A 10,123-nucleotide genomic window follows, 5' to 3' on the forward strand; every position below is an offset into this window, starting at 1 on the left:
CCAGTTCACCTGGCTTTGTCCCGAGTCTCGGGATATTTGGTGTTTCTCTGAAGTCCCCAGCTCCAGGAGGCCTGTGAGTCCATCAAAGGCTCTGCTTTCATTCAAAAAATTATACAGGCCGTTTCTAGCCATCAGTGCTTGCAAATGGGCCTAAAAGCTCAAAACCTGGCAGGAAAGAAACCAGAACCCACCAGTGAGTCCTTTGAGAAACCTTGTAACTCCCAACAGTCCTAGATTCCAAGGCCAGAAGGAACCATTGTGACCATCTAGTCTGCCCCCCGCCCCCGTATAGCACAGGCCCTAGGACTCGCCTGCATTAATTAGTTAATAGAGCAGGTCTTGGGAGAATCTCACTCACACTATTAACAAATGGTGCCTTGTTTCGTGTCTCAATTTGTCTCGCTTCATCTCCCAGCTGGTTCTGCGTGCCTGTGGCTGGCCAGGGCTGCGTCAGTCTCTAGCGATGGGTGAGGACAGCCAGACAACTAAAATCCCAGCATGGCAACGCACACCCACCTAACAACACCTCAATCAAACCCCGAGGGGTCTCCAGCTCCGTGGCTACGTTGCCAAAGAGAATGATGGTGCTGGGAAATGCAGAGCACCAAACGCAAACGCACATTTCTTTGGTGCATCTACACACCAATATCCCCCTAGTGTTTATGCTCGAGAACAGTAAGAAGCCAAAGCAGCAGATACTTTCGCAGAGGTTGAGGCCAGAAGGAATGATTAGATCAGCTACCCTGGCCTCCTGAATAGAATGGGCCACCAGCCCGCCCTCTGTTGAGCCCAACCACTCCAGTTCAGCTAAAGCATTTCAGCCCCCAGGAGACTAAGCTGCTGTGTGCCACAGGCAGAGAACAGGAGAGACCAAGGTGCCACCAATGCCCCGCCGGGCCCCCGGCGACATGATGAGGCGTGCCCAGATGATACCTGCAGGGGAGCCACACCCCTTTGCCAGTCTGCCCTGGGGGAAGGGTTCGTCCTAATCTCAAACCTGGTGATTGGGGAGACCCCGAGCACGGGAGCAAGACCCAGGCAGGCAGCGGTGGGATGTCGAGTGGAAGGGAAAGTGCTGGGGAGCAGTGATGGAAAGGGCAGCAAATAACCCTGGGGCAGTATGGGGGTGAGGAGCAGTGTGGAGGCCCCTCTGCCCAGCTGCAGCGTGAGCCCCCCTTACAATACTGGATTCCAGGCTGGGCCCCTCGTTACTGGAAAGCTTTGGGTAAAGTGGAGGCAGGTCAAAGGAGAGCTCAAGAGGGAGAGGCCCGTACCTGAGGGGGTTGTGCTGTGCGCCTTGCCCTGGCACTGGGCCAAAGGGCACTGGTGCTGCGTGCTGGGTATGTGAGCACAGGCCAGGCGTACCCGGGAGGTCAGGGCAAGGGGTGGGGGGGTTGGAAACACAAAGGAACTGGCACCTCGTTAGGGTGAAATTGGGCCTGCGATTCTCCCTTCTGGGCCCCCGCCTAATGGGGCAGGGTTCGGAGCCTGGGGGTCTGCACGTGGGCTGGATGGGGGAGGGGATCTGAGGCAGGTTGTGAGCAGGCGGGGGTGGGATTGGGTGTTCGTGGTGGTCCCTCCCCCGAGGGCAGGCATGGACCTTCTCCCCCACCCTTGGGGCAGCGCTGGGCTGGCCAAGCCAATGGCAGTCCCTGTCCCCTGAGCACCAGTCATCACCCAAACATGACCTCCTGGGGGCCAGGCCCCCCAGCTCTGCTCCCTGTGCCCAGAGACTCCAGACACCATAGAGAAAGGCACCGCTAGCTAGTGGTCAGAGCAGGGAGGGCTGGGAGCCAGAACTATTGGCCCCAGCCCACCTTAGCTAATGCTCTGCAGTTAGATCTGGGCTTTTCCTCCCCTTCCAGTGCCACACGGGTGCTGGGTGCTTCTGGGTGCCAGTCAACAGCTGCCATCTTGTTCCCTGCACCTACGGCCCCAGCCAGGGGATGCTTGCAGGACACTGAACCAAAGCCAGGGCCAGCCCCGAAGGGCTGAGACCGACCCAGCCAACTCTGCGGTGAGGCACGTGGTATTTGGAGCTTCTCATGCCCCAGCTCCTGGAGTCAGGGGAACTGCAGGGTTGACAGGAGACTTGCAGCTTCTGGTTAAAAAGCAACGGCTGGTTCTAGCCCTTCTGGTTGGAGAGAGAAGCTGGAGGACAAGCCCCCTAAAGGTTAAGAGACACCCCCCCACCCCCATTAGCTTTAGGCGCACATGCCTTGCAATTGTTTCAGCAGTATACTGAAGGTATCATAGCACCAGCTCCTCCTCCCCAGCAAGGTTTGAACTCACACCCTTCAACCCCGCTGCACATGAGCAAAAGGAGCAGCTCCATTAAGTTGGCAGCAGCGCAGCAGCAGTTGCAGGCTATTATACTGTCTATGGCATTTTACCCTCCCCCACGCCCCAGTCGGGGGTGCAAACTCACCCTGGGAAACTTCTCTAGCAGAGAGGCCGTGAATGGGCCTGCTCCTTAGCGGAGGGGCTCCATGGGGCTGGGCCGGCTGACGCTGGCTGGGAGGTGGCCCAGGCCCATGGAGGGATTGGGCCGGGGGGGGGGCTTTGTAGATGACTGGAGGGTTCCGTGCCCAAGGGGCAGCATGGGAGCGAGCAGCAGAGGGGCATGCAATGGAGATGGCCATTGGCAGAGCAAAGGCGGGGCTGACGAGACGCGATCAGAGCAGGGCTGAAGGGGCAGAGCCTGAGAGGGAAGGACGAGGAGAGTTGGGCACCAAACAGCTAGTGGAGATCATAACCCCCGCCTCGGACCCGCACGACACAGGCTTGCATTGGGGCAGCGCAGCAGGGAGCCCTGGGGGGCGGGCGAACAAGGGGTTGAGCGCCACTCAGGATTGTTGGGGAGGGTGGGCGGGCACAGCTGGAGTGAGTGTGTTGCGACTGGCAGCACAAGGGGTGGCAGGGCTGGCTGTGGAGGGAGAAGGCAAGCCGAAGGCTGCAGCACCCGGGGGTGAGGCAGGTAGGTGGGCAGTGGGATGGGGGGGGCGCGTTGGCAGCAACAGCCACACTAGCTGGCCTGGGGGAGGCAGGGAGGCCAAGATCCAAGCAGGCGGGATGAGGCTCCTCGCACCTCGCCGGGGCTGGCAGCTGCTCCCTGCCTTGCCCAATCCTGGGTGCCCGTTGCTGGCACCCCAGAGGTCCCTCAGCCAGCGCTACCCACTTGGAGCCGAGCTCTTCCCTTCATTTGGGGGCTGAACCCCCTTTACAGGACTCTCCTGCTCTGGCCTTGACACCCTGTTGGTGCCGGACACCATGGCGAGGGTCCCCTAGAAATCCCAGCATGAGGCAGGGCCCTGATCCCAGCAGGCAGGGACCCGGGCAAATCCCCTTGAATAGCTCGTGGGCACAGCCGTAGTCGCCTGACTCCATGTGATCTGCTGGGCCCTAGCCACGGTTCGGTGCGAAGCCCTGTCCTGCATCACCAGCCGGGGGTGAGCACTGCCATAGGGCAGGGGCACTGGCTGGGCAGAGGCTGGATTAGCAACCCACCGAGTGCCTGGAAATTAACTAAAATTAGCTAAAATGTTGGGGGTGGGGGGGCAGGAGGGGCTGTGCCCGGCTGGGGCCTTCACTCTGTGCCCAGGGGGAGGGAACAGAACCTGCTTGCTTTGCCTTGGGAGACGGGGGAGGCAGAGGCAGCGCTCTGGGGTGAGATGGGGGATGCCCCACCTACAGCCACTGTCCAGGCTCTGAGAGGGGGTCTGGGAGGTTGTGACCCCCCAACACTGGGTGGGCTGGGGGGTCTCCCAGTTCAGTTGTGGCGCAGATTGCTCTGATGGCTTCAGTGGCTGTTGTGTGGAGGGGCCTTGGTCCAGGTAAGGGAGGGAGGGTGGAGGATGAGGCCCTGGTGGGAGATGGCCTGGGGAGGGTCTGAAGCCTTACAGGGGTTGTATCCTTGCTGGGGGAGGGGGAGCTGCTGCTGGGATGGGGCTGACTCTCCATCTCAGGCTGTGGGCTAGGTCCCTGCTGGAGTCCCTTGTGGGCCTGTGAGCACCCCCTAGTGCTGGTGACGGTGCCTGAGCTCCGCAGAGGGGCTGAATGTCGGGGCCTGGGGCTCCAGGGGGTGCTGTACAGGAGACATTCTCGGGGGGCAGCCTGTGCCCAGGGGCAGGGTCTCACAGCAGGAAGGCTGGGGGCAGTGTGTCACTGGGGGACATCTCTCCCCCACACCCCATCTCACCCGCCCCCTCCTCTTCCCTCACAGTCGGCCTCCCCAGAGCAGGAAGGCTTCTTCAACCTGCTGACCCACGTGCAGGGCGGGCGCATGGACGAGCAGCGCTGTAACATCCAGATCGTGCATGGCAAGAGCGGTGCTGACCCGGAGAAGCGTGAGTCCTGGCGGGGAGCTGGGGCAGGGGGGGGTTAGAGCCAGAGGTCACAGCTTCCGTCCCTATGCCTGCCCACTCGCCCAGCAGCAGACGTGGCTATGGGGGTGGGAATAGGTTCAGCAAGGACTGCTCATCTCTAGGGGCTTGACTACACTTGCAAGTTATACTGCAATAAAGCCTCCCAGAGCACTCTGCCTTACTCTCCATCCACACTGGCCAGGCACGGAGAGCGCTCGGACTCCCTGGCTGGAGCGCTCCTGGTACCCCACCTTGGCCAGAGGATTAATGTCTGATGCGTATTGGGTGAGACGCCCCAGCGTCAGTGTGGACGAGGAGTTGCATTACTGCGCTCTGATTGACCTCCAGAAAGGCCCAGAATCCCCTTAAGTCAAGTGGCCGCTCCTGTCATTGTTGTGAACTGGGCTGCGGGAATGCGGAAGTGCCGTTTCTGACAGCCGGCTGCGTCTCTGCTTCTCTGATCCGTGAGTGAGAGAGAGGCGGAGGGGGAGGGGGGTCTGACCTTACAAGATAGTGTGCTGACACACACTTAGCACCCCACAATCCCACCCTCTCCCCCCACATACACACAACACACTCCCACACTCCCCCCCCCACCCTCCGCATTTGAAAAGCACGTTGCAGCCACTTGAACCCTGGGATAGCTGCCCACAATGCACCGCTCCCAATGCCTCTGCAAGTGCCGCAAATGTGGCCACGCCAGTGCGCTTGAAGCTGTCAATGTGGACAGACTGCGGCGCGTTCCCTACTGTGCTCTCCGAAGGCTGGTTTAACCCAAAGCGCTCCACATCTGCAAGTGTAGCTAAGCCCTAGGACAACATGGGTCCCTGAAGGGGGGGATGGCCTGTGGAACTCCCTGATACAGGAAACTGAGGAATCCAGCACTGGGGCTTGAAAACTTTAGTCCCAATGAGAGCCCTGTGTGATTCTGCCAACCTGGGGCTGGGCATGCCACCTGCTGCAGGTCAGCAAGGAACTGCCAGCCCCACGGGCACCATTACACAAGTGGCCAGGTGCATTCTGGGAAGTTTACTCTGTAAGTGTAGGGGTGGGACTGCAGGCCTGGAGGGGCATTGTCGGAGTTGTTGTGGTGGCAGGCAGGAGGCAGTGTTGGAGGGCCCCATGGCCATGTCCTGAAAGGGAGGGAAATGGGCCCAGCATCATGGCCTCCTCTGGGAGCTGCCCAACCTTTCCCTCACACCTGCATCTGCCCCGCCCACAGAGGACAGCCCCAGCCCCCCGCCGGAGATGGACAGTTTCCTGGATATGCTGGCACACACGCAGAGCCGGCGGATGGACGACCAGCGCGTCAGCTTCAACTACCTCCCAGGCTTCCAGAACACCGACCGCAACGCCCCCAGCAAGCCGGCCTCTGGGCCCACCAAGGTGAGAGCAGGGCAGCTGTGCGGGGATAGGGGAGCTCTCTGCCTGCGTGTGCCCCGCGGCACCATGGGCAGGCACTGGGGCTGTGCACCTCACCAGCTAAGCCACGGGCAGGGCAGCATGGAGGGAGGGACTCAGGGCATTGCCTGGGTAAAGGGAGCAAAGCCATTGGGTGTGGCAGTGCCAGGAACGCCCCTAGGGCGCCATATTGCACATGTAGTCCTGAGGGCATCCAGGAGGGGGCAGTGTTGGTGTTAGAGCGTCGTATGACAGGAGAGGACAGCGAGGGGAGTGCACAGCAGGGTGGGGGCAGCCCCATGTGGGAGGCCCCGCAGAACTGAACTATGATTTCACCACTCACAGCTAAGGTCCTCCCATTCCCCCCGCCCCACGCCCTGTGGGACTAGCCCCTGGGCCAGGCCACACAGGGTCAGGATGTACCAGGTCTGGCCCAGACGAGCGAGAGAACCAGGCTCCGCTGCCCGCCGGCGCTGGGAGCCCACCCAGGCTGAGGGAGCTAGAGGGGTGAGCGGAGCCAAAATCCCCCACGCTGAGTGCCTGTCTCCTCTCCTGGCCCCATCCCGCCTGTGCAGTCCCCAGCCCCGGGGCTCCTCGCCCTGGTAGGGGGCTCTCCTCCACCCCGATTCAGCAACGCGGGGACTGAAAGGACCCGGCTCCCTGGGCGATGGGGCCTGATCCAAAGCCCCCCAGAGGGGAGCCAGTGCGCGGTGCCCATTGGCTCCACTGGGTGTCAGGCTCAGGGCCCCAGTGCCAGGGGAAAGTGGCTGGTGGCCACCACCACCCCGTGCCAACTCGCTCCCCCTTCAGCCATGTCGGTGCCCCCCCATGTGTGCTGCCCCGTGTCCCTTCCACCACCACCCCCAGCCCCGCGTCCCCTCCCCGCCCCACCTTCACTCACCCTATCAGAACCCAACCCAGGCTACCTAGGCAGCCACTAGCAGACCACCAATGGCCAACTCTCAAAGCTGATTGGCTGATGTAGCACACACCAAGGGTTCCTGTCTGTCTGGGGCTTCTTCACTGGCAATCATCTAAATTCCCTTGGAGCGGCCACACCCCAGCCCCACCCATGGCCCATCAGGGCTGGTCCCCTCCCCAGCGACAGGCAACCTCTGCTCACCTAGCAGATACCGGCCCATAGCCTCCCCCTCCCCAAGGCCTCCATCTTCAACCAGGCCCATTTGGAGCAATTTTTTGACCAGACTTAAGTGGAGCTTTGCACCCTCTCTGCTGGAGCAGAGCCCGCCCAAGGCGGTCTCTGCAGTATAATAGCCGGCTTGTTAACTGGCAGGCTGTCGGGGTTGCTAGCCCCACTTTGCAGATGGGGAAACTGAGTCATGGAGAGCAGAAAGGTCTGGCTCAAAGTCAGAGTGATTCCATAAGAGCGCCAGGGATAGAACCCAGGAGTCCTGGCTCCCAGCTCCCCTGCTGCAACCCACTAGACCCCACTACCCACCCAGAGCTGAGGTTAGACTCCCGGAGTCCTGTCCCCTCACTGGACCTCTGTTTCAAGCATCCTCCAAGAGCTGCTGTGTGGTGTCCCAGCTGGTTCAGTCAGAAGGAGCAGGCAGCCCAGGGCTGGTCTCTGGCCAGGGGGGACAAGGAAGGTTGGTGCTGCCCAGCCACACCACGTAGAGGTAGCATGGGGGGGGGGGGGGGGGGGGACAGAGCCCTTCCCCGTGATGACAGCCTGGCCTGGGGGATGGGGCATTTCAGTCAGTGTCTGCTGCCCTCTGGTGGTGATTGGCTGCAATGACATGCCTCTGAGCAGCAGAAGGCCATCAAGATCCCTGGGGGGGACAGACATTCCCTTGCAGAACCAGGGATAGAACCCAGGAGTCCTGCCCCTCAGTGCCACACACCTTCCACTCCATAAACCCTCTGGGCCAGTCTCACTTGCCTGGTCAGAGCTGAGTGGAGAACCCAGGCTACAGCCCAGGGGGAGTCCGGCAATCCAAACATGGCATCAGTGGGGCAGGGACCCCCCCCCCCCCCCCGCCAGCTGGCAATTCCCTTACCCACAGAGCAGAGCAGTATCTGTGGCCAGGATCCCCCCTGGGGTCCTCTGCCATCCCTCCCGGTCTCTGTCTTGTTGTGGCTTCTCTACCAGCCCTGTGTCTGGCTTGTGACTAATATCTGTGTCTCCACGTTCTCCCCCTTCCCCCTGCCGAGCATCCCTTGTTCTCGCCTGCATGTGAATTAACACAACTAACTCTCTCTCTCGTTCTCTCTCATGTGCCCGGCTGGAGTTTCGTCTGACTGTCTTGGGGGGGCCTCGCTGGCTGTGCCGTGGGGGTGGGGGTGGGGGTTGCTGACTGTGCCATGTATCTACATGAGGCTTCTCCGGGATGCATGAGCTGGCACTGTGTCCAGGGCTTAGGCCATGAGGCCACCAGGAACTGGGGTCACTGGTAGGCAACATACAGAGTGGAAGTAGGGGCGCTAGCCATGCTCTCTGGCCCTGGGGCAAAGTGATGCTCACATACTCAGGGGGGCTAAGAGCACCTCCTGGGGGCTGGGGAACGGTTTGGGGTGCAGGGAGGAGGGGCTGTAAGGGGAGCAGCCCAGCGAGACAGACCAAAGCAGGGAAGCTTCAGCGCCCCTCCCCCAGCAGGAGCAGCTCCAGTCCCTGTGGCAGGGGCAGGGATGGGAGCTGGCCTGGGGCTCCATCCACAGAGACTGAGGGGAGCTCTCGCCTAGCGGCTGAGGTGTCCCCAGCAACAGCGCTAGAGTGTCCAGGGCGCACCCGTTCCAGTCCCGGTGCCAGCAGGGGATGATGGACTGGGTCTGCCCCCAAGCACTGGACGCTGGGTAGCCTCGTGCTCTGCAGGGCAGCAGAAGGTGGCACAGACATGAGTGTAGGTGGGAGTGCATCCAGCAGGGGGCAGCAGCGCACAGACCCAGGATGATGGGGAACAGGGAAGCGATAGGGGGAGTGCACACATCACAATATGTAGGACCAAAGCACCGAGGCCTTATTTACAGGAGTGGGCTCTATCCTGGGAAGCAGTGACTCTGGAAAAGAGGGGGGGGTGTGGATCATCAGCCGAACATGAGCCCCCGGGGGGATGCTGGGGCCTAAAGAGCTAATGGGCTGCATCAATGGGGAATCTCGAGTAGGAGCAGAGAGGTTGTTTCATCTCTGTCTTTGGCACTGGTGCGACCCTGCTGGAATCCTGTGTCCAGCTCTGGTGCCCACCACTGATGGCTGTTGAGAGGGGGCAGAGAAGAAACAGCTGAATGGATTCAAAACCCCGTATAGCGATGGACTCAAGGAGCTCGATCCATTTAGCTTCCCAAAGAGGTTAAGGAGTGACTCCTTCACTGTCTAGAAGGCCTGGTCTACACTACACAGGTCATGTAAGGCAGCGTTTGTCAACCTCACTCTATCAGTGTCCACACTACAGACTTGTCCCAGCGCTGTACGTGCCCTGCTCCGCCGACAGAACAACTCCACCTCCACGAGAGGCGCAGGGCTTATGTCAGTGCAGACACTGCACTATTTACATTGGCGGCTGGCTGTCTTGTCAATTTCACGGCTCCATGCTGCCATGAAATTGACAGGAAAGCCAGGCAGCTAGAGACAGGCTGCGCCCCACTCTCAGGGAGGTGGGAACCACTGGATCAGTTTCCCAGGATTTCCCAGCACTGGCCCTTTTAAAATCAAGATGAGTTTTTCTAACAGATCTGCCCTGCTTCAAACAGGAATTAATGCCAGGAAGTGGCAGAACCTGTGTGATACTGGGGTCAGGCTACAGGATCACAGTGTCCCTTCTGGCCTTAGAAGCTATGAATTATACCTGGGGGGGGGGGCAGGGTGCCCTGTACATGGGGGGGCAATATCACATGTGTGGGCTCACTCCAGTGTGGGCACATAGCAGAGGGGGGATACACAGAGTGAGGGAAGGGGCCCAGTGCCGATCCAGCCCCTGCGACCGGGAAGAAGCTTCATGCGCATGTGTGCGGGAGAGCTTGAGTGAGGCCGGGGGGGCCTGACCAGGGTCCGTCTTCGCTCCCCGCACCCAACGCCGTCTCTTCCTCTTTGCAGAAGTGAGCGCCCCCATGGCGGGGGGAGGAGCCGACGTGCCTGATGGCCGCGCTAGCACCCGTGCCCTGCAGCACCTGCCCTGCCCACTCTGTACAACCCCAGTGCCCCAATAAAGGCCTGGCTGGTTTCCCGCTGGTCTGTGTCCGTTTCGGGGTGCCCCAGGGACCAGTCGTGCACTAAGGTGGGGTTTGGGGGAGGAAGTAGGGGGCAGAGGGAGAGGAAGGGGACTCTCACCTGGGATGTGGGGAGGAGACAGACAGTGCTGGATGTGCCCCGCGAGCCAGGGGCACGGGGATCCTGGACTGGC

The 10,123-nt window shown here is 60.9% G+C and overlaps 1 protein-coding gene across 1 annotated transcript in view; it reads left to right on the forward strand.

The window, feature by feature from the left end:
- Nucleotides 1-9,901, forward strand: part of PCP2 (Purkinje cell protein 2) — a 27,707-nt gene extending 17,806 nt beyond the window's left edge. Inside the window, exons 3-5 of the mRNA XM_034792837.1 lie at nucleotides 4,223-4,346; nucleotides 5,587-5,750; nucleotides 9,817-9,901. Of these exons, the coding sequence (XP_034648728.1) occupies nucleotides 4,223-4,346; nucleotides 5,587-5,750; nucleotides 9,817-9,822 (294 nt within the window). The 3' untranslated portion in view covers nucleotides 9,823-9,901. The remainder of the gene's footprint in view (nucleotides 1-4,222; nucleotides 4,347-5,586; nucleotides 5,751-9,816) is intronic.
- The last annotated feature ends 222 nt before the right edge of the window (nucleotides 9,902-10,123 follow it).

The sequence above is a fragment of the Trachemys scripta genome, chromosome 16 (genome assembly GCF_013100865.1).
Source record: "Trachemys scripta elegans isolate TJP31775 chromosome 16, CAS_Tse_1.0, whole genome shotgun sequence".
Lineage (NCBI taxonomy): Eukaryota > Metazoa > Chordata > Testudines > Emydidae > Trachemys > Trachemys scripta.